Raw genomic sequence first — 24,081 nt, forward strand, 5'->3', positions numbered from 1 at the left:
TGCCCTTAAGACATTAAGTCTGTGCAGCTGGGGTTATGCATAGGAAACGGTCCCCTGTGCCCATTTGTTGTAGAGTATTTCCCACTTTCTCCTCTATCAAGCTCAGTGTGGTCAGATTAATATTGAGGTCTTTAATATATTTGGACTTGAGTTTTGTGCATGGTGATAGATAGATATGGATCTACTTTCATTCTTCTACAGGTTGACATCCAGTTATGGCAGCACCATTTGTTGAAGATGCTTTCTTTTTTCCATTCTGTTCTTTTAGCTCCTTTATCAAAAATCAGGTGTTCATAGGTTTGTGGTTTAAGTTCCGGGTCTTCTATATGATTCCATTTGTCAACTTCTCTGTTTTTATGACAATACCAAGCTGTTTTCAATACTGTAGCTCTGTAATAGAGTTTGAAGTCAGGGATGGTAATACCTTTATTGTATAAGATTTTTTTGGCTATCCTGGGTTTCTTGTTTTTCCATTTAAAGTTGATTATTGTCCTCTCAATCGCTGTGAAGAATTTTGATGGGACCTTGATTCGGATTGCATTGAATCTATAGATTGTTTTTGGTAGTACTGCCATTTTTACTATGTTGATCCCAATCCATGAGCAGGGGAGATCCTTCCATTTTCTGGTATCCTCTTCAATTTCTTTCTTCAAAGACTTAAAGTTCTTGTCAAATAAATCCTTCACTTCCTTGGTTAGAGTTACTCCCAGATATCTTATGCTATTTGTGGCTATTGTGAAAGGTGATACTTCTCTGATTTCCCTCTCTGCTTCCTTATCCTTAGTGTATAGGAGGCGACTGATTTTTTGGAGTTGATCTTGTAGCCTGCCACGTTACTGAAGGAGTTTATCAGCTGTAGGAGTTCTTTGGTGGAGTTTTTGGGGTCGCTTATGTATACTATCATATCATCTGCAAATAATGAAAGTTTAACCTCTTCTTTTCCAAATTGAATCCCCTTGATTCCCTCATGTTGTCTTATTGCTATTGCTAGAACTTCAAGCACTATATTGAAGAGATAAGGAGAGAGTGGACAGCCTTGTCGTGTTCCTGAATTTAGTGGGATAGCCTTGAGTTTCTCTCCGTTTAATTTGATGTTAGCTGTCGGCTTGCTGTAAATAGCTTTTATTATATTTAGGAATGACCCTTGTATCCCTAATCTCTCCAAGACCTTTATCATAAAAGGGTGCTGAGTTTTGTCAAATGCTTTTTCAGCATCTAATGAGATGACCATATGGTTTTTTTCCTTCAGTTTATTTATATGATGGATTACTTTGATAGATTTTCGTTTTTTTTTCTCATGGTTTATTTTTTTTTATATTTAAAAATTTCCATCTCCCCTCCTCCTCCCCCTTCCCTCCCCTCCTTCTCCCCGTTCCCTCCCCTCCCCTCCACCCATACCTCCCCTCCCTCCCTCTCAAGGACAAGGAGCCATCAGGGTTCCCCACTCTATGCTAAGACCAAGGTCCTCCCAACTCCCCCCAGGTCCAGGAAGGTGATCGACCAAGCTGAGAAGGCTCCCACAGAGCCCGTCCATGAAGAACAATCAGAGCCCAGAGCCATTGTCCTTTGCTTCTCAGTCAGCCCCCGCTGTTGGCCACACTCAGAGAGACTGGTTTGGTCGCATGATCCATCAGTCCCATTCCAACTGGAGTTGGTGATCTCCCATTAGTTCTGTCCCACCGTTTTCATGAGTGAACGCACCCCTCTCGTTCCTGACTTTCTCCCTCATGTTCTCGCTCCTTCTGCTCCTCATCGGGACTTTGGGAGCTCAGTCCAGTGCTCCAATGTGGGGCTCAGTCACCTTCCCCATCTGTCGCCAGCTGGAGGTTCCCTCACGGTCCTGACTTTCTTTCTCATGTTCTCTCTCCTTCTGCTCCTCATCAGGACCTTGGGAGCTCAGTCCAGTGCTCCAATGTGGGGCTCTGTCATTTTCTTCATCTATCGTCAGGTGGAGGTTCTATGGTGATATGCAAGAAATTCATCAGTATGGCTATAGGAACTGGCCTTTTCAGGCTCCCTCTCCTCAGCTGCCCAAGGAACTAACTGGGGGCGTCTCCCTGGAAACCTGGGAACCCCTCTAGGGTCAAGTCTCTTCACAACCCTCAGGTAGCTCCTTAAATTAAGATATATGCTTCCCTGTTCTCATATCCACCCTTCCTATATCCCAAGCACCCCATTCCTCCGAGCTCCCCCCGCTCTCCCCTTCACACTTTTCTCTCCCCATCTTCCCTTGGCCCAGTCTTGCCCAACCCTCAAGTTCCCAATTTTGCCTGGCGATCGTGTCTACTTCCAATATCCAGGAGGATTACTATATCTTTTTTTGGGAGTTCACCTTCTTATTATCTTCTCAAGGATCCCAAAATTTATAGGCTCGATGTCCTTTAATTATGGCTAGAAACCGAATATGAGTGAGTACATCCCATGTTCATCTTTATGGGTCTGGGTTACCTCACTCAGAATAGTGTTTTCTATTTCCATCCATTTGCCTGCAAAATTCAAGATGTCATTGTTTTTTACCGCTGAGTAGTATTCTAGCATGTATATATTCCACAGTTTCTTCATCCATTCTTCCACTGAAGGGCATCTAGGCTGTCTCCAGGATCTGGCTATTACAAATAATGCTGCTATGAACATAGATGAGCATATGCTTTTGTTGTATGATTGGGCATCTCTTGGGTAGATTCCCAATAGTGGAATTGCTGGGTCCTGGGGTAGGTTTATCCCGAATTTCCTGAGAAACCGCCACACTGCTTTCCAAAGTGGTTGCACAAGTTTGCATTCCCACCAGCAATGGATGAGTGTGCCCCTTACCCCACAACCTCTCCAGCAAAGGTTATTATTGGTGTTTTGGATTTTAGCCAATCTGACAGGTGTAAGATGCTATCTCAAAGTTGTTTTGATTTGCATTTCCCTGATAGCTAGGGAGGTTGAGCATGACCTTAAGTGTCTTTTGGCCATTCGAACTTCTTCTGTTGAGAATTCTCTGTTCAGTTCAGCGCCCCATTTATTAATTGGGTTAATTGGCATTTTACCGTCTAGTCTCTTGAGTTCCTTATATATTTTAGAGATCAGACCTTTGTCAGTTGCAGGGTTGGTGAAGATCTTTTCCCAGTCAGTAGGCTGCCTTTGTGTCTTAGTGACAATGTCCTTTGCTTTACAGAAGCTGCTCAACTTCAGGAGGTCCCATTTATTCAATGTTGCCCTTAAAGTCTGTGCAGCTGGGGTTATGCATAGGAAACGGTTCCCTGTGCCCATTTGTTGTAGAGTACTTCCCACTTTCTCCTCTATCAAGCTCAATGTGTTCAAATTAATATTGAGGTCTTTAATCCATTTGGACTTGAGTTTTGTGCATGGTGATAGATATGGATCTACTTTCATTCTTCTACAGGTTGACATCCAGTTATGCCAGCACCATTTGTTGAAGATGCCCTCTTTCTTCCATTGTGTACTTTTGGCTCCTTTATCAAAAATCAGGTGTTCATAGGTTTGTGGTTTATGTTCCGGGTCTTCTATAAGCTTCCATTGGTCAACTTCTCTGTTTTTATGCCAATACCAAGCCGTTTTCAATACTGTAGCTTTGTAATAGAGTTTGATGTCAGGGATGGTAATGCCTCCAGAAGAACCTTTATTGTATAAGATTTTTTTGGCTATCCTGGGTTTCTTGTTTTTCCATATAAAGTTGATGATTGTCCTCTCAATCTCTGTGAAGAATTTTAATGGGACCTTGATTGGGATTGCATTGAATCTATAGATTGCTTTTGGTAGAATTGCCATTTTTACTATGTTGATCCTCCCAATCCATGAGCAGGGGAGATCCTTCCATTTTCTGGTATCCTCTTCAATTTCTTTCTTCAAAGACTTAAAGTTCTTGTCAAATAAATCCTTCACTTCCTTGGTTAGCGATACTCCCAGATATCTTATGCTATTTGTGGCTATTGTGTAAGGTGATACTTCTCTGATTACCCTCTCTGCTTCCTTATCCTTTGTGTATAAAAAGGCGACTGATTTTTTGGAGTTGATCTTGTATCCTGCCACGTTACTGAAGGAGTTTATCAGCTGTAGGAGTTCTTTGGTGGAGTTTTTGGGGTCGCTTATGTATACTATCATATCATCTGCAAATAATGAAAGTTTAACTTCTTCCTTTCCAAATTGAATCCCCTTGATTCCCTCATGTTGTCTTATTGCTATTGCTAGAACTTCAAGCACTATATTGAAGAGATAAGGAGAGAGTGGACAGCCTTGTCGTGTTCCTGAATTTAGTGGGATAGCCTTGAGTTTCTCTCCGTTTAATTTGATGTTAGCTGTCGGCTTGCTGTAAATAGCTTTTATTATATTTAGGAATGACCCTTGTATCCCTAATCTCTCCAAGACCTTTATCATAAAAGGGTGCTGAATTTTGTCAAATGCTTTTTCAGCATCTAATGAGATGACCATATGGTTTTTTTCCTTCAGTTTGTTTATATGATGGATTACATTAATAGATTTTCGTATGTTGAACCAGCCCTGCATCTCTGGGATGAAGCCTACTTGATCGTAATGGATAATTTTTCTAATGTGTTCTTGGATTCGGTTTGCCAGTATTTTATTGAGAATTTTTGCGTCAATGTTCATGAGTGAGATTGGCCTGTAATTCTCTTTCTTGGTTGAGTCTTTGTGTGGTTTAGGTATCAGGGTAACTGTAGCCTCATAGAAGGAATTTGGCAGTGACTCTTGTGTTTCTATATTATGAAATACCTTAAGGAGTATAGGTATTAGGTCTTCTTGGAAGTTCTGGTAGAATTCCGCATTGAAACCATCTGGTCCTGGACTCTTTTTGGTGGGGAGGTTTCTGATAACAGTTTCTAATTCTTCGCGACTAACAGGACGATTTAGAGCATTTACCTGGTCCTGGTTTAACTTTGGTATATGGTATTTATCTAAAAAACTGTCCATTTCTTTTACATTTTCCAATTTTGTGGCATACAGGCTTTTGTAGTAAGATCTAATGATTCTCTGAATTTCCTCTGTGTCTGTGGTTATGTCCCCCTTTTCATTTCTGATCTTATTAATTTGCGTGTTCTCCCTCTGCCGTTTGATTAGTTTGGCTAAGGGTTTGTCAATCTTGTTGATTTTCTCCAGGAACCAGCTTCTTGTTTCATTGATTCTTTGGATTGTTTTCTGTGTTTCTATTTTGTTGATTTCTGCCCTCAATTTGATTATTTCCAGTCTTCTACTTCTCCTAGGTGAGTCTGCTTCTTTTTTTCCCAGAGCTTTCAGGTGTGCTGTTAAGTCACCAATGAGCGCTTTCTCCGTTTTCTTTAAGTGGGCACCTAGTGCTATGCACTTTCCTCTTAGCACTGCTTTCATTGTGTCCCATAGGTTTGAGTATGTTGTGTCTTTGTTTTCATTAAATTCAAGAAAGACTTTAATTTCTTTCTTTATTTCTTCCTTGACCCAGGTGTGGGTCAGTAGTTGACTGTTCAGTTTCCATGAGTTTGTGGTTTTTCTGGGGGTAGCATTGTTGTTGAATTCTAATTTTATTCCATGGTGATCCGATAAGACACAGGTGGTTACTAATATGTTTTTGTAACTGTGGAAGTTTGCTTTGTTACCAAGTATATGGTCAATTTTCGAAAAGGTTCCATGAGCCGCAGAGAAGAAGGTATATTCTTTCCTATTTGGGTGGAATGTTCTATAGATGTCTGTTAAGTCCATTTGGTTCATTACCTCCATTAAGTCTTTCAATTCTCTGTTAGGTTTCTGTCTGATTGACCTGTCCATTGGTGAGAGAGGAGTGTTGAAGTCTCCAACTATTAGTGTGTGTGGTTTGATGGCTGTCTTGAGTTCTAGAAGTGTTTCTTTTACATAAGTGGGAGCTTTTATATTAGGGGCATAGATATTCAGGATTGAGACTTCATTGTGAAGAATTTTTCCTGTTATGAGTATAAAGTGTCCCTTTCCATCTCTTCTGATTGATTTTAGTTTGAAGTCAACTTTGTTGGAAATTAGTATGGCCACGCCAGCTTGTTTCTTAGGTCCATTTGCTTGATAAACCTTTTCCCAACCCTTTACTCTGAGTAGGTGTCTGTCTTTGTGGTTGTGGTGTGTTTCCTGTAAACAGCAGAATGTTGGATCCTGTTTTCATATCCAGTCTCTTAGCTTGTGCCTTTTTATAGGTGAATTGAGTCCATTGATACTTAGTGATATTAATGACCAGTGGTTGTTAACTCCGGTTATTTTATTTTATTTTGCTAATAGAATGTGTGTGTTTCCCTTCTTTGAGTTGTGCTGGTTAAGGGTTGCTAGATGTTATTTGGGCATTGTTGGACTCCTTGGTTTGTGATTTTCCTTCTATTACTTTCTGTAAGGCTGGATTTGTGGCTATGCATTGTTTAAATTTGTTTTTATCCTTTAATATTTTGTTTTCTCTATTGATAATGAACAAAAGCTTGGCTGGGTATAGTAGTCTGGGCTTGCATTCATGATATCTTTGTTTCTGCAGTACATCTATCCAGGACCTTCTGGCTTTCATGGTTTCCACAGAGAAGTCAGGTGTAAGTCTCATAGGTTTACCTTTATAAGTAACTTGACCTTTTTCCTTTGCAGTTCTCAATATTCTTTCTTTATTCTGTATGTTTTGTGTTTTGATTATTATATGGCAAGGAGATTTTTTTTGATCGAGTCTATTTGGTGTTCTGTATGCTTCTTGAACCTTCTTAGGAATATCTTTCTTTAGGTTTGGAAAGTTTCCTTCTATAATTTTATTGAATATATTTTCTGGGCTTTTGAGTTGTAATTCTTCTCCTTCTACTATTATTCTTACATTTGGTCTTTTTATTGTGTCCCAGATTTCCTGAATGTTTTGTGATGGGAATTTGTTGGATTTGCTGTTTTCTTTGATTTTATTTTCTCTACAGTGTCTTCAGAATCTGAGATTCTTTCTTCTATCTCTTGTATTCTCTTGGTTATGCTTGTTTCTGTATTCTCTGTTTGTTTACCTAGATTTTCCATATCCAGACGGCCCTCGGTTTGTGTTTTCTTCCTTGTGTCCATTTCAGTTTTCAGGTCTTGAACTGTTTCCATTATACATTTGATTGTTTTTTCTTGGTTTCCTAGGGTATCATTTACAGATTTACTAAATTCTTCAAAGTTTTTGTTATTCTTCTCATCCATTTCTTTAAGGTAGTCTTTCACCTCCTGTTTAAGGGACTCTATCAGTTTCATATAATCAATTTTTTCTACTTCTTTTGGATTAGGGTGTTCAAGTCCTCCTGTTGTAAGTTTGCTGGGATCTGGTGTTTTCATGTTGTTTTTCAGATTCTTGGAAGAATTCTTGCATTGGCACCTGCCCATCTCTTCCTCCAAATGCTCCCTGATGGATCTTCTGGAGTGGTATCAGAGCCTCTTCCTGGCCAGGGAGCTTGCAGACAAAAAGCCTACCTTGCTGCAGGCAGGCTGTTGAAACAAAGGAACTCTGGCCCAGTTGCACTCACCACCCGTCCCAGGGCCCAAATGGCCATGGCAACTCTTATAAAGGAAAACATGAAATTGGTTCACTTCAGTTCAGATGTGCAGTCTGTTATCATCATGGTGAGACATGGTATTGTGCAGGCAGTATTGTGTTGAAGACAGCTGTGTCCTGTCGATATGTAGGCATTGGGAGAAGACTGAATGTCACAATGAGTGAATTTTGGACACAAGAGACCTTAAAGCACACCCCACGGTGACACACTTCCACCAACAAGGACACATCTACTTCCACAAGACAACACCTCCTAATAGTGCCTCTCTCTTTGGGATTATGGGGGCCAAGTACACTCAAATTAACACACCATCTTTTATTTATTTTTCTGCTACAACCTTTCACATTTCTGTTTGTTTTACAGTTTTCTTTGTGTGTTTTCTAGTGTCTCTTGTTGCCTTTAGGGCTTTGTTTTATTTTCCAAATGAAACTCCCTCTCTTGTTAGTTGGTGAGCATGACAACCTTGTTATAATTATTATGGTTTCACATTCCCAAAGACTCATCCATCTATGTACTCACATTCCTTACTAATCTCCTACTTCTCTATCTTTTCAAGAGAAAGTTTTGTGTCATATTGGTCCTTCCTTGCTTTGATCTTTTTAGGAAAGATTTTAGTTTTTTTCATTTATTTGGGAACATCAGAGCAATTTCTTTTTAGAGCCTGTCATCTTTTTCACTAGAATTTTTGATGTACAAAATAATAGGTTTCATTGTGACCTTAAAATCACTTCATAATTTGCCCACATTCATCCCTCCATTGTTGACTCTTTCCCCTAACCCTCCTGCCATTCTTACTTCTCTACAACTAGATTTTTTCTTTTATAAATTTAAATCTAAATTCTGCATATGAGAGAAAACATGAAATATTTTTGTTCTTCATTTTCTACTAACCTCCTTTATTCTACCATTCCTTTTAATCAAGTTGTGGGGATTTTTAATCTCATTTTAATAAATGTGTTCAATTCTCTATTTTCACTTCTGTGTTATTTGGGGACAGCTTTTTCCCTGATGCTGAGGCCCAGATGCTGAGATTTCCATAACTGCCTCTCAGTTTTTATATTCTGCTTTTAAAACAAAATTTCTTCATAGAAAGATTAAAAGTCTGATTTGTATTTCATTAATTTATTTAAAAGTTGTGTCATTGTTATTAATTAAATAGTATTTATTTCAACTCTTGTGCCTAGTGTTACTTCAGCTATTGCTTTTACATAGCCTGTAGTCCTACTGGGTTCTTTAATATGATCTCTTGCTTTCCTTTTGTGTTGGAAGCAGTCCTCCAACATCTCCAACATACATTTTGCAACTTTCTGGATTTATCGGTGTTTACTGGCCACTGACAGCTTTGTGCCTTCTAGTTCTCTTTTGAAGCTTCTAGTGGACTTGTCCTGAAAACTTCTTTTTGGGAATTGCTAACATCTATGGGGGAATGACTAAAGGCCAGAGTTGAACTTTTTGAGTTCTGGTAACTTAAGGCAAATGAAGGAGGTGAGTCAAAGGGAGAAGGTGCAGTCACCATGAACTATACTGGGTCATTCCTTCTGTTGCTATTCCAAAAAGAAAACTTCAACCTAAACACTCATGGAACTTAGTGGATAAAGACACTAGGATGAGGAAAACCATCACAGGTTAAAAATGAAGAGGAAAAAGAGAGGCATGAATATCCTGGGTAGCTGTTCTATGTATATCTGTTTGTGTAAACTCCTTGGTCTTTGAGGCTTTTGAACTTCTCTGAGAACATCCCATAAACCCTTGGAGAAATAATTAGACTTGGTTTGTAGGAAAGATCCAAAGGACTGGAGAGAGTTGAAGTACAAAACACATTGATTCTGTCTTCTATCCTGTTCTTTTCTGAGTAAGGCCTTTGCCTGTTTTCTTTAGCTGTCCTTTCCTTCCTCAAATGCACATTGTTTTCATCTTTTTCATTTGTTACTTTTCTCCCACTAGAACACAGACTGGACTTTTTCCTTATTTTTATTCTTATTTGTGGGGGAGGTCACAATGGTAGGGGAAGACATGGAAGGACTGGGAAATGATTGTGATTGTGATATATGATGTGAAATTCCAGAGAATCAGTAAAGTGTTATGTTGAAAAAAAAAGAATGGCCCTTAAAGGCTCATGTTTTTTGAATATTTGGTCCCCAGCTGGTAGAACTGTTTAGGAAGGATTAGGAGGTGTGGCCTTTTTGGAGGAGAAGTGTCACTGGGGGTAGGATTTGAGGTTTAAAAGCTTATGCTAGTCCCAGTTAGCTCTCTGCCACTCACTTGTGAATCAAGATGTGAGCTTTCAGCAACAACTTTGGTACCATTGTAGTCATGGACTTTAACCCTTTGAGACTATAAATTTCTAATCAACTTTTTATTCTTTAAGTTGCTTTGGTCATGGAGTCTCTTCACAGCAATAAAAAAATGACTAAACCAGAAGTCAGTATGAGGGAGCAGGCTATAACTGTGACAGGCCTGACCATGCTGCTTGGGGGAGGACCATGGAAGACTTGGGAACTTTGGATTAAGAAAGATGTTGAACACTCTAAGCATGGCTTGGTAGGTCATCCTAGTTGGAGCTTGCAACACAAAAGTTCTGAGAGCAATGTGGTGTACAAAGACCCAGCTCAAGGGGTTTCAGCAGGGAACAATATTAGTAATGTTAGAAAATGGGTCCATTTCCCCCATATTTTCACAAAGAAAGTATCTGCCTTTTTTCCCATGTCCTAAGAATCTGCCCGAAGCTAATTTTAAAACTATTGGATTAATATTCTCAGTATGAGAGTTTTCAAGACAGTCTAATGTTGATCTGTTGAGTTGTCATTAGCAATCTCTCTCATGCAGGTTTACATCGAAAAGGATAAGCAGAATAAAAAGAAATTCAAACTGTGTAGTTTGAGGTGAAAAAGAGCACCAAGAAATTTAATGTTGGAGCCAAGGCTTTTGCTGAAAGAGATAAAGAGAGGTCGACATAATATGGAATAAGGGGACAGCTACCCTCAGGGGAAGATCTCACCCACCTAAGATTGTTAAAAAGTAAGGCCTGGGATGTTTTTCATAAAAAGCAACAAAGGACAATTTCTGGAAATGCAATTCATGGAAGAGTCAGGCTCCATCCCAAGTGAGCGATCAAATTTGGCAGTGCTGTTCACATGAGCTTGGCTTTAGAGTAGTCAAAGATACAAGAGTAAAGGGGTTGTGGAATCTTCCTCCATGTGTAAGGAAAGCCACTGAGGGCACACATGGTGTGGCAGTGGAGTACCTGCATGAGAGGTTATCGCATGAAGCGCTGAATGTGAAGCCTGGGTCATCTTGGAGACCCGAAGATGTTGGACATGCCAGAACCATGGGATCCCTGCCAAGGAGAGCTGCACACAGGGAGTGGAACCAGCTCAAGGAAGAGAAGCATATTGCAGTCAGCAAGGCCGGAAAGGCAGAGTCATCTAAGCCTTTAACATCAGAAATGGAGTTGTGGATTTTGGAATTTGCTCTGCTGGGTTTTGGTCTCGCTTTGGCCTAGTATTTCTTCATTATCCCCCTATTCCTATATTTTGGAATGGTAATGTATATTCTGTGCCTATATATATTATATACTTTGCTTTTTTATTTTACAGGCATTACAATTAACAAATTGCCTTAAGTCTCAGGAGAGACTTTGGGCTTTTAAAATGTATTCAGATTATAAATTATGGAAACACTTGAAATTGAATTGCATTTTGATATGGCCATAAGCCTATGTGGGTCAGAGAGAAGAATGTCGTGGTTTAAATGATGACAGCCTCCATAGGTTTATATATTTGAATTTTCAGTCTTTAGTTGATGGGAAAGTTTAGGAAAGATTAGCAGGTATTGGCTTCCTGGAGGAGATGTGTCACTGGGGATGTGCTTTGAGGTTTCAAAAACCATTTTTACTCCCAGTTAGCTCTCTTTGTGGTTTAATACATAAGCTCCCTGCTACTGCTTCAGTGCCATACCTGTGTGAGTGCTGCCATTTTTTCTGCTGTGATAGGTCGTGGGCTCCAACTCTGTGAAACTGCAAGATCCAAATCAAATTTTTTTCTATAAGTTACCTTGTTCATAGTATATTTACAGCAATAGAAAATTAATTAATATAATAAGAGCATTCACAGTATTAATTGGGTGAGTGACATTCACCATTTTTCACCATCCCATATATTTAGGTTGCAATAATGCCTCAAACAGCACAAAATATAGCCCTGCCTACTTATACCCAAGTTTTCAGCAAGTGTCTTGTATTTATTGACAGATTATGGAAAGTTTCCCAAAATGTTTTGTTTCCAAAATGCAGTAGTTTGAATAGGTATGACCTCCATAGCCTTATGTGTTTGAATGCCTGGCTATAGGAAGTTGCACTATTAGGAGCTGTGGCCTTGTTGGAGGAATTGTGTCAGTGTGGAGGTAGGTCTTGAGGTCTTATATATGCTCAAGCCATGCACACAGCTGCTCCAGTTGCCTGTGGATCAAGAAGGATAACTCTCATCTCCTTCTCCAGCACAATGTCTGCCTGCACACCACCATGAAAATAATGAACTAAACCTCTGAAACTGTAAATAAGCTCCAATGAAATATTTTCCTTTAGAAGAGTTACCATGGTCATTGTGTCTCTTCAAAGCAATAGAAAGCCTAACTAGACACCATATATGTTCATAAAAGTCACATTCAAATGGAAAGGCTGCAACCAAATACTTTGAGAACAGAAGAAAACTTAAAATGTGTGTGCATGAACTCACATGTGTTTGTGTGAGTGAACTCATGTGGGTTTCTGTGTGCTTGGATTTCACACACATTTGGATATTAAATGAGAATACTTAGAGCCCTGCTCTATTACTCTCCACCTTATTCCCTTGAGGTAGGGTCTCTCACTGTACTTGGGACTCACTATTTTCTGGCTAGATTGACTGGTCAACGATCTCCATCAATCTTGTCCCCAACCCTTGCCAGCCAGTGTTGAGATGACAGGCATCTATGGCTATGAATGGCTTTTGACATTGGTGGTAGGGATTGTAACTCAGTTCCTCATATTTGTGTAGAATACGTGTTTACCCATTGCAGTGTTGTTCTAGTCTTTGAAGCAAACTTTTAAGCTGCATATGCTTTTCATCCAGAGCCCTTATATTTGAATGAAATCTTCAGATCAAAAATTAAGATAATTTTGGACTCAAACCATATACAGTGCAAACAATCCCTTCTGTTATTTTAACTATTTGGAAATGGTGTTTTGGTGTCCTTTAAAGGTAAAAAATATGAAGAAATAGAACAATTATACTTGAGAAGCAAGAATGCCAAGTTTAAAATCTTGGGTTAAGGAGTTTTGTCAAATCTTGGCTCAGCCACTACTGAGGACTGAGGAATAAATGTTTTATGAGCTTATGTTTTAACTCTTGGCTTTCAGAAATTGTTGTGGAAGCTGCAGAGCCTTTAGGAGGAGAGCTTTGCTGGAAGAAATGGGGCAATGGGATCATGCCTTGATGTTTTGATCTGCCCTACATCTTGTGTATTTTCTGTTCTGTGTATTTTCTGCAGTGGTTTCTTCCCTGTCAAGATGTCAAGATTATAGAAATGATAATATTTTAAATTTATTCTTTGAGATTTCCTTATTTAAATCATATTCACACCCTCCCCATCCAACTCTTCCCCAGCCCCCACACATGACCATCCCAACTTTATGTCTTTTTCTTTTTTTTATTAAAAATTTCCACCTCCTACCCTCCTCCAATTTCCCTCCTTCTCCCCCATACCCCTCTCCCTCTCTCTCCAGTCCAAGGAACAGTCAAGGTTTCACTGCCCTGTGGGAAGTCCAAGGTCCTCTCCCCTTTATCCAGGTCTAGGAAGGTGAGTATCCAAACAGACTAGGCTCCCACAAAGCCAGTACATGCAGTAGGATCAAAACCCAGGGCCATTGTTTTTGGCTTCTCAGTCAGTCCTCATTGTCTGCCATGTTCAGAGAGTCCGGTTTGATCACATTCTATATCAGTCCCAGTCCAGCTGGCCTTGGTGAGCTCCCAGTAGATCAGCCCCACCGTCTCAGTGGGTGGGCACACCCCTTGTTGTCCTGACTTCCTTGCTCATTTTCTCCCTTCTTCTGCTCCTCATTTGAACCTTACAAGCTCAGTCCAGTGCTCCATGTGGGTCTCTGTCTCTAGGTTCATCAATTGCCAGATGAAGGTTCTATGGTGATATGCAAGATATTCATCAGAGTGGCTATAGGATAGGGCCATTTCAGACTCCCTCTTCTCAGCTGCCCAAGGATCTAGCTGGGAACATCTCCATGGACATCTGGGAACCCCTCTAGAGTCAAGACTCTTGCCAACCCTCAAATGTTTCCCTTAATTAAGATATATACTTCCCTGCTCCCATATCCACCCTTCCTCCATCCCAACTGTCCCATTCTCCCAAGCTCTCCCCATTCTCCCCTTCTCGCTTTTTTGGGTCCCTGTTTCAGGGCTAAGGAGTGCCATCCAGATAGGTAAGTGTGTGTTATCCCTGGGTGGCCTGTCCTGGAAGAGAGCAAAGACTGTCTTTCTTAAACCAGTGAGTTCAATGATTTTATTCATTATTAAGCCATTAGCCAAATTGATCCTTTCTCCCTGATGTTACTCTTATCAGGCATTTGGTTACAGTAGCAAGGAAAGTAACTAGTATAACTACTATCTGTGACATGTGGACAAGTTCTTCACATTCCCTTTATGTAGTGTTCTCATCATTAAAATGGGAACAAGGAGTGGACCAGGTGTTATGAAAAGTAGAAGAGTTAGTGGTTATTGATCTGTTTGAAAGAGTTCAGTGTTTCCTTCAATGATGATTATCTTCTTGGCATCTTATTAGCTATATAAGACCTACAGTGCACATCTGCCCACAATAGTACACAAAGGTCACAGTGTATTAGCACAGGAGATAAGTCACATCCAGCAAAATTCTTGCTATGCATAGACTAATTATCCACTTGTCTGCATAGATATTTTTGGAGTTTATAGCTGAGTCTGTACCTCAGGGCATGGTACATATGTGAGAGATCTGTGTATTAGCTTTGGTTAGCCTGACTGGCAGGGTTGAACTTAGACATAGTTCTTTGTCTATTTGTGATTTTTTTTAAAATGAAAGACATTTCAACTGGCTTTATTGAATTTCTATTGAACACTTCACTAACATAGTCTGAGCTTTTGGAGGCAAATTTTCTAATTAAAAGATAATAGGTCACTTTAACATTGGAAATTGCAGTGACATTAGGTGGCATTGCTGCTCAATAGGGAAAGAGGGATTGCCTAATTTGAGTTTCAGTGGAAGGGCTTCTGGGAAAGTTAAGATAGAATGTATTGAATTTCTTTAAGTAAAAAATAGGCATTGATCAAGACCATAAGTGACTGGTTGGCCAACACTTAAAACAAAATCTGAAATCCTCAAATACATTGTTAATCTAAGTGAGGGATGATATAGCATTAGGAACAATTTCACATAAAATGTTGTTATATTTTCAAGGGTACTTTTCTTCAACACTTCATGTGATTATTTGGAGATGTTGAAAAAAAATTAATTCCATGTTGCAAACAAACAAAAAACATTTTCATAGTTCCTAGTTTGTTAATATGGGGTTGGAGAGATTAGTGGTTAAGATCACTGGCTGCTCTTCCAGAAGTCCTGAGTTCAATTCCCAGAACCCAAATGGCAGTTCACAATTTGATGCCCTCTTCTGGTCTGCAGGCATACATGCAGATAAAGCACCTCTATACATTAAATAAATATTTAAATAAAGTTTAAAAAAATCTTCAATATTGTGTAGCCCAGTTGGCCTCAAACTCGTGATCCTTCTGTCTCCACCTCCTTCAGCAAATCCTACTGGAGTGCACCACACAACCGGCAGTAGGTCAAACCATGGTGAGGATACCCACTGAAACAGTCTACCTGAGCTAGTGGGAGCTCACCAACTCCAGCTGAACAGGGAAGCAACCAACATTGGTCCAAACCAGTCCTCTGAATGTGGGTAACAGTTGTATGGTTGGGGCAGACTGTGGGGACACTGACAATGGCACCAGGATTTATCCCTACTGTTTGTACTGTCTTTTTGGGAACCTATTCTCTTTGGATGGATACCTTGCTTAGCCTAGATATAGTAGGGAGGGCCTTGGACCTTCCCCAAAGCAATGTGCCTTACCCTTTCTGAGGAGTGGATGCTTCCTAACTTCCTTTGCCCATGTGATAACATAGTGCTATTTTTCTTCCTGTTTCCATGTCATTTTCCCATGCTTCACACCCGCTATCAAGCTATGACATCAATTTTACCTAAATTTGAGGTAGGAGTAAGATTTCCTGATTTTTCCTTTCTAAATAATAAGTTTAGTTTTTCTGCATGTACGTGATTACTTTTCAAATGTGGTATTTTATCTCTACTTTTTATGAACCACCTCATTTTAAACCCTAAAGTGTTAAGTCACATGATAAATTGTGAGCCGTAATGTTACCATGGAAAAACTGTGTTTTCTACGTTGTTGTTTAGGAAATGAGTCCTAGATGAAACCTTATGCAGATGTTGTTCTGAGAACATTTCTTACGTTTGGAACTCTCTGATGCTACTTGGAAGGAGACCTCACATTAGGCTACCATCTCCAACAATAGGCCTTTTTGTTTTCCCACTCTCAGACTATCAATGATTGAGTTGTTATTTAGAAGGTTTTGATTTTTACCCCAACACAGAAAATAAACAGCCATCACAAACAATAAATGTTAGACTTATGGTAGGATGGGACATATGAAACATATGTACTAATGAGTAATGAATGATTCATGGTGATAAACATTTTCTAATGTCTTTTCCAATGCCTTCCCCTCCCTCAGGATTATAACATTCTCTTGTACACTAAGATCATTTTGAGCCATTTTATATTAGACAATCTAAGGAGATGATTTTATATTACAAAATCTAAGCTACTTCTGCACAAGAAGGATTATATTTATAGTGTGGGAAATTACTTTTGTTCTTCAAGATCTCAAGGGTGTTGAAGTTTGTTATTTCTGCTCTCTGGACCATACAGGGAAAGATGCATCTTTGTGTTTCCCTCCTCAAAAAATTCCCAGATCTCAAGAGGCAGCAATTTAGGGTTCTTTTTTTTAAAAAGATTTATTTATTATGTATACAACATTCTGCCTCCATGTATGCCCGCACGCCAGAGGAGGGCGCCAGATCTCAGTACAGATGGTTGTGAGCCACCATGTGGTTGCTGGGAATTGAACTCAGGACCTCTAGAAGAGCAGTCAGTGCTCTTAACCTCTGAGCCATCTCTCCAGCCCAACAATTTAGGGTGCTATGTCCACACATCACCCTTGTTTCTCTTTATTAGTTCAGGAGTGCTCACTTAATCCTCAGCTCTCCCATATCTCCCGGGATCTGAAAAATCTTTCTAACAGTGGCCTTTATTCATTGTATTGATATTTAATTGGTTATCTTTTATTAAGTTTGTGTCTTTTCCTAAATCAGTTTAGAAACTTGTAATTATAACAATTCTAATGACCTGAGGTGATGTTGGACAGAGCAAGTCTGGCTCCAGAATAAAAATAACAAAATGATTTTATACTTCCCTGTCCTGGATTTCTTTGCTATAATTCCCAAATGTATCTAATAAAAGACTGACAGTTATGGATGGTTTCATACTATCAAGAATATGAGGGCTGTATCATTAGGTTAGACTGAAAGTGGTTACACTAATAAAGATAAGGACCTTTTGATACATCTAAATCATTTAACCTATGCTTTTCGATCCTCCTCCATTCCAGAAGAGCAACAAGGTGGGATGTTGGTAGTTTATGGCTGAAATGAAGGAAGCATGGAATGAGCAGAGACAAGATGAATGAATGAAAGATGAAAATATATTTCTATATAAAAATATGCAAATATTCATTTTTGTCTTTTTAATATGCTCTGTATTAATTTATACATGTACATAGTAGAAGCGTTTCACACAATTTAGGTATTACATGCAATACTGTGATAAGTGAGTTTGATTTCATCAGCTCCTACCACATCAGCACAATAACATCTCAAATATTCCAGCAATATATTATCACATTTATATCAGAGCTGCCTGAAATACAATGTGTTTGATGTTTGTAAACAAAAAATAGGAACATCACCATGTAACACTGTAATTGGAAAAAAATACCTTCGTTTCAATTCTTCCCTTATATTAGGAAAGGAGTCACACTCTCAGTATCCAAAGTCCATGGTCAGTAGGGAAATACAGTCTCTTCTGGGTGCACTAAATATGTAACCAGAACCAGTCATTTTTGTCTTTACATAACTAAATCACTTTTGAAAGGCAATAATATAAGATGTCATTGATGGGCCAAGATTCAGAGGGTTTCATTGAAACTCCTCATTTAGCATATAAATTAAATAATGATAACTCTGCTGTTGCAGATCAAAAAATCAGTAATGATATTGGTTTATTCATGGATCTTTAAAAATATTATACTGGGGAGTAAAGAGAAATGTGGAAATATAATACTGGGTTTTGGTGAGAAGCTCTGTGTTCTAAGATGACTGGTTATGTGGCTAATGAAGTTTTATGTTGTGTTTCCCTCTCTTTTGCTGATAGCAGCAAACAGGAGGTCAACTAGAAACTAATTTGTAATTAGCCACTCTGAGTTTTCCCAGAAAATGCAGAGATCTTGTTAAGCTTTGAAGCTGGGTGTAAGGAAGCTAATGGACTTGTATGGAGTCTTTTAATTAACAGCCATAAACAAATCTATCTCTTACTGCTAGATAGCACCCAAGGGCAAGAGGTAATCTGCTTTATAAACCTTGGAGTGATTAGCTTTATAAATCTTGTAGTTTAGGAAAGTGGAAAACTCTCTTTAAAGAGTGTTCTCTTTCACGGAGAATTGTGTTTTTGGCAGTTTTGTGAAAAATTTGGTGATAGATTCTTGGTGACCTCCCAATTTATACATGTCAGTGAGCAAAGCCCATCCAACATTGAGATCAATTTATTACAGCTTTTGGGTCTTCCTGGTGGACAGGATTATCCAAAAGCAATCCAAGTACAGGACAGTTCCAGCAAATTCACTCTAAATGCCTTTTTATTCAAAGTCTATCTTCTTGCCCAATGCACAGGTCATCTCTGTCTGTATGTTTAAAAGCGACATCATCTTTCAGAGATCATGTGATTTGTGCAGTTACATTGTATGGATGGTAAAAATGTAATATAGGAATTGACTGAAATAAAAAAATTAAAAATTAGATCCATAGCCAAATTAGAAAGAGTCTAATTCAAAGTCTAGTGTTAAAATTAAAAATATATATAGTGTTTTTTTTTAAATTTCTCAAAGGTATAAATGGCTCAAGATTAACAAGGAGCACCCTGTATCTGAACTAGGTCAATTTAGTGGCATTTTTGGATACCTTGCCTTCATTCTTGGACATTGGCATCTCAGTCCTAGATGAATGATAGAGTTCCCACGTTGCAGTGGGAAACCCTGTTCCCTTGACAATCTCCCAAACCAATAGTACCAAGAATAACTTTCTTCAAACATCACTATGGACAAATTCACTTAATAATTCTTCACGAATGATATGCTCAGCTCCTGGGAGGAGGGGGATCACTTGAAATGCATGGTCTATCTTCACCCAGGAAATGAAGGCTCAGAGGATTACAATGGGGTAGCTTCACATTCAAGCAGTTGAGTCTTCTTCCTCAATGATGGCAGATGGGTCTCGCGGGATGGCGTTCATGGGAATCATTTCGGTACCCTCTTGGGCTCGGGCTCGGTTGTTGTTGACTGGAGGATTTCTCGGTTCCTGATGGCAGATGTACAGGGGAAGGCCACCAGGCTCAGCGAAGGCTGTAACACGAGGAGCAGCGACCACGCGGTTGTTGTTGCGGCGGCGGCGGCGCCTTCCCCAGCGATGGCTCCACCGAATCTTGAGCTTTGCCCACTGGCGTTTCACGGCAACTTGAACCTGAAAGAACAAAGGGATCCTTGCTTTCAATGACTGTCAGCTTAAATGCTTGACTCTTGGGGCGAACGGAGGTTAAATTAAGAACAGAGTTTATACCATAGTTATGAAATATACCACCCTGGAATAACAATATGCCAGTCAAAGAAGCAAGTTACTAGTCTGGGCAACAAGAAGCAAACTAGAAGCCATTTTTTGTTTGTTTGTTTTTGTTTTGGTTTTGGGGTAAAGTTTTCAGTCTTTGATCCCAGCACCTGCGAAGGAAGGTTGACTGGTCTCATAATGTAGTAGGTAGGTCTCATTAGAGGATAAGACTTACAAAAATTTTTACCTGCTGCCATTCATGCTAAGACATGATTTCATCCAAATCCTAACTTGTGGATTATGAAAATGTATCCACAAACGACAACACAGTCCTAAATTTTACGATAATAAACCTATGTTGTGGCTTTACTCTTACCAAACAAAGCTCCAAATGAGGTGTTCCAGATAAAACTCTAAGGCAGCGAAAACCTTTTAAAAACGAGACTTTTAGAAAAAACAAAACAAAACAAAACAAAAAAACAACAAAACAAAACAAAAGCCAATCAGAATAATTTAGAAGTCAGATCATTTGAAATCCAGGATTTCTCAGACAAACTGTGATTATACGTGTTTGGGTGTAGCATTTTAGATTCAATTATATTTTAAACAGACAGAGAGACAAATCTTGAAATGCTAACAGCTAGGGCATGTCATGCAGATGGAGATTGCACATACAGGCACAAGGGATGGCGTAAAGCATTTAGTTGCCACTTACTCACTGATTGCCATGGATCATATTGCAATCACTTGATTTGCATTAATTAATTAATTAATTTTTTGGATACCCAAAATTTATTTCGAAATGAGATTTTTATAAACCTGTTAAATTTATTTCTAAGACTTTTCCTATTATTTGTGTAGTTGTTGTTTTGCATCAGAGAAATATTTTGAAAGTAAAATTAATAAAACATGTTCTTGGATAAACTAAGAGTGAAAATAGAGTAAATAAATGACCTATCCATGCTAATGAATTTAAATATGCAAAAATGATAAAGTCATTGACAAATTTACAAAAGACTTGAATGTGAAAACTATTTGATGTTATTCACCAAGTGACAGACCAATATCTAGTTGTTTTCCTTTTAAAGAATGCATGAAGGTAATTAAGCATCATTGCTTTCTTCCTTGTTGATGATATTTATTTTATTATTTAAATTTATTAATTTTAACTGATATAATTATGAAATTTAATAAAAAGAAATCTGTACTGTTTCTATTACTTTCCTTCCAAGGGCACTACTGTCATGTTCACTCACAGAACAGAGGGCTTAGACTATGCCATGTGTGCACAATCAGGGAGTTGCAATGTGGCAGAACCTGAGTTCCAAGGGAAACCTGGCTTTATGTGTAGTGTAGATAAACCCTTTGATGTTAGGTTTATAATCTAGTAACCATCAATGTACTCTTGAGAAACTAGGAGAGATGCCAGTTCAGTATCTTTAGAGATGCAGTGTCTGTACAGAAAGGAAATCAATAGTTTCCATGAATTCAGTTTCTCTTAAATACCAAGGATTTTCTTACAGCCAAACCTTACTTGAAGTTTTAGAGGCACTATTGCAGATGGTTACAAATGCAGCAATAGTTGGCATAAGTGCCCCAAGAAGGGGAAAAGCCCTCTTGCTTTTGCATCACCTGCCATTTCACAGTCCCCACTAGAGCATCCACATATACTGAATTATCCAGCTCAACACGAGGCCGAAAGACTTGAAGCCAATTTTAATTTTAAAAATTGTTATTACAGGAAGTCAGCTACCTTCTCTAGCTGCATTCCAAATTTGTTAGCCATCCTTTAGTACAGTGATGACAATCTACCTCCATTTATAAAGCATACGTAAGAAACAGGCCCTGAGTAGCATGCAAAAGACACTGCAATGGTTATATTCCAATAAGAGTAATGATCTCTTATAGTAGTAGATGAATCCGGTACATGGACTGGATGTACTTTGATGGTAAGAATAAGGGCATTAAACCTGTGATCTTAAAAAAAAAAGCAAAACTAACCCAATCCAGGAATTTTTGTTGCTTCTGGAAAGCAGGAGAAATGTGTAAAGAGGTCAAGGGGCAAGTATAATACATAACATTCTGGATTATATATGTTTATTGCTCATTGTGAAAAAGCAACAAACACAAATAACTTTACTTTTAATTAAATAACTTAATTTTTCTCATTTATTTTTAATAATAATAATTATTGCTTGAGGTCAAAGACAGAAGGGGAAATGTATGCAGAAATGTCCAGCTGAGACCCAAATGCCTGATATCCGTGGGACTGTGAGACTATATTTGGCCTAGCATATCATTTTTGTACTATTAGAAATGTCATGCTTATACCTTCCTCTAGCTACATGATCTTAATGAAAATAGAAATGTTTCAAAAACAGAGAAAACATATGCAATAAACTTCAGCTATTTTAACTGTCAAGAATACCCCTTGGGTTTACTTTCTATGTCGGAGACTCCCAGTGACATCGTAGTTAAGACGCAATAAATATTATAGCATTTTTACAGAAGAGTGCAATCCTCTTGTGCTTTATAATGCCTGGCCCTTCTGACTAACTTTTCTATTAGCCATGTTTTTATAATGTTTTAGATGAAAAAGTTTATTTTGTGTACTAAATAACAACTCAAAATGCAGGAGTCTACTTTCACAGAGTATTCTCATGGTACAGTATTCTACATGTGATGATAGAAGCCATGTTCATGTTTTAATATTTACTGTCAAAGGATGAAAAGAGGGGTAGAGGTTCCTCTATCATCAAGAAACAGAAGGCCATCTTATTTTTATCCTAGACTCCTAGTGCGTCCCTTAGCAATCATGAATACACAACTACATTTTGCCAAATGGAGGCATAAACTTTTGGGTAAAAGAAGAAGATGTAACCAGTGAAAAATGAAAAATAATTTTTTTCTAAGTTGGACTTGGAAATGGGCATCAGGTAACAAAGAAGGCAAGTATTTTGATACTCACTGTATATTATCTAAATAAATAATACAGCAAGTATTAGCTATCAATTGTTAATGATTAGAAAATGTTCCTAAATACTAACAGGATAGTATTTGGTCATATCTTACCAAACTATGATTTGTCATAGTTACTTTTAGTAGAATTACTTTTAGCAGGAATTAATTTACAATGACAGAATACCTGTGCATTAAAACTATGTGGTGTTTAGAAAGTAGAGTATATTTTCTAGGGAAGGATCACGTATATAGATAATTTATTTAAATTTAATTAATTTAACTGGGAGTCAGAAAGTCTGGACTCTGGTTGTGGCTGTTACAACTGTATTTGGGATATTGGGTCAGTAACACCATTTTTTTTATGGAGCTTAGACTGATCACCTGCAATTTGAGTGGAACTTTTGATTGTACTCCTTGAGATCACAGAGGTTCACTAGAAGAACCTCTAGGGTTACAGCAGCTCTCCTTTCATATTTTATAATTGAACTGTCAGTCAATATTTTGTTGGAGGACAGTGGACTCTGGCTGAAACTACTTGAGTAACCTGGTTGTGCAATTTCTGCAGTACACTGAACCAGATATTCATATAAGGCTTTATTCCATGACAGCAATCACTGCACATGTTTTGAGAATCCTTTTTCAGCCTTAACTTCATGGTCATTTTTCAAAACATTTGAATACATGGTCTTAAAGTGGCATAAAGCAACTGGAAAATAGGAAAACACACTAACTGTTGCAGCCCAGGCATGAGTTTCCAGAAAGAATAGGAATATGGCTTCTCATTCATGGGAAGTCAGAATAGCTTTTGCCATTGCCGTGGAGCATGTTGACCCACTCAGTATGCAACTGAAGGAAGTGTGAACATAGTACACTCCTTGTGTCCTATGTGTAACTGCACCTGTAGCCGAGACTCAGCTTGAAGTAGTAGAAAAAAACCCACTATTCCATTACTCACAAACCCTTATGAGATCATTCAGAAAAGAGATCTGGAGAAATTGCTCTGTGGTTCTTAGAAAACTGTAAAACGCTGACTTTACATAAATGGATGATAGCATTACAGGAAATGCATGCTTACCTCATGGTTGAAGAAGCAGTAGATAGTTGCAACAAAGAATCCCTAAAAGGAAAAAAAAAAACAATGTATTTGAAGCTCTCTATATTTGCATGATGTCGTTTCCTGAAATCAACACACATAGACTGTCTAGAGAGGAATATTCCACTATTGCAACAGCATGTCACCGTTTGATGAAACAGAAAGGTAGGAAAAATAATGATCTACCTATTTCATTCAGTGATAAGCCACAAAAGTGTTTCCATTAAAAGTCTGTTTTTTGCTCAATGGTAGATCATTTACCTACCACATATAATAAAACCAGGGGCAAATCTTCAGCACAAGAGATTTAAAAATCATTCTCTCAGTAGAGAAACGTGTTTCTTTTAAAGATTCACAACTAGAAGGGCTCTAGTGAATTTGCTTAATGTATTGCTCTGTTTAATATGGAGAGTTTTGGTGAGTGTGCTGGTTTTGGTGGATTTGGAAAGTTTTTGTACCTTAAGAATTAAAAGCTGTGACCATCAGAGAAACCG

General features: G+C 38.5%; 1 protein-coding gene across 1 annotated transcript in view; it reads right to left on the reverse strand.

The window, feature by feature from the left end:
• Positions 1-19,164: 19,164 nt before the first annotated feature.
• The window catches only part of Calcr (calcitonin receptor), a 38,888-nt gene continuing 33,971 nt past the window's right edge, over positions 19,165-24,081 (reverse strand). Inside the window, exons 13-14 of the mRNA XM_038319446.1 lie at positions 23,570-23,611; positions 19,165-19,452 (exon numbers count right to left, since the gene is read on the reverse strand). Of these exons, the coding sequence (XP_038175374.1) occupies positions 19,165-19,452; positions 23,570-23,611 (330 nt within the window). The remainder of the gene's footprint in view (positions 19,453-23,569; positions 23,612-24,081) is intronic.

The sequence above is a fragment of the Arvicola amphibius genome, chromosome 2, assembly GCF_903992535.2.
Source record: "Arvicola amphibius chromosome 2, mArvAmp1.2, whole genome shotgun sequence".
Classification (NCBI taxonomy): domain Eukaryota; kingdom Metazoa; phylum Chordata; class Mammalia; order Rodentia; family Cricetidae; genus Arvicola; species Arvicola amphibius.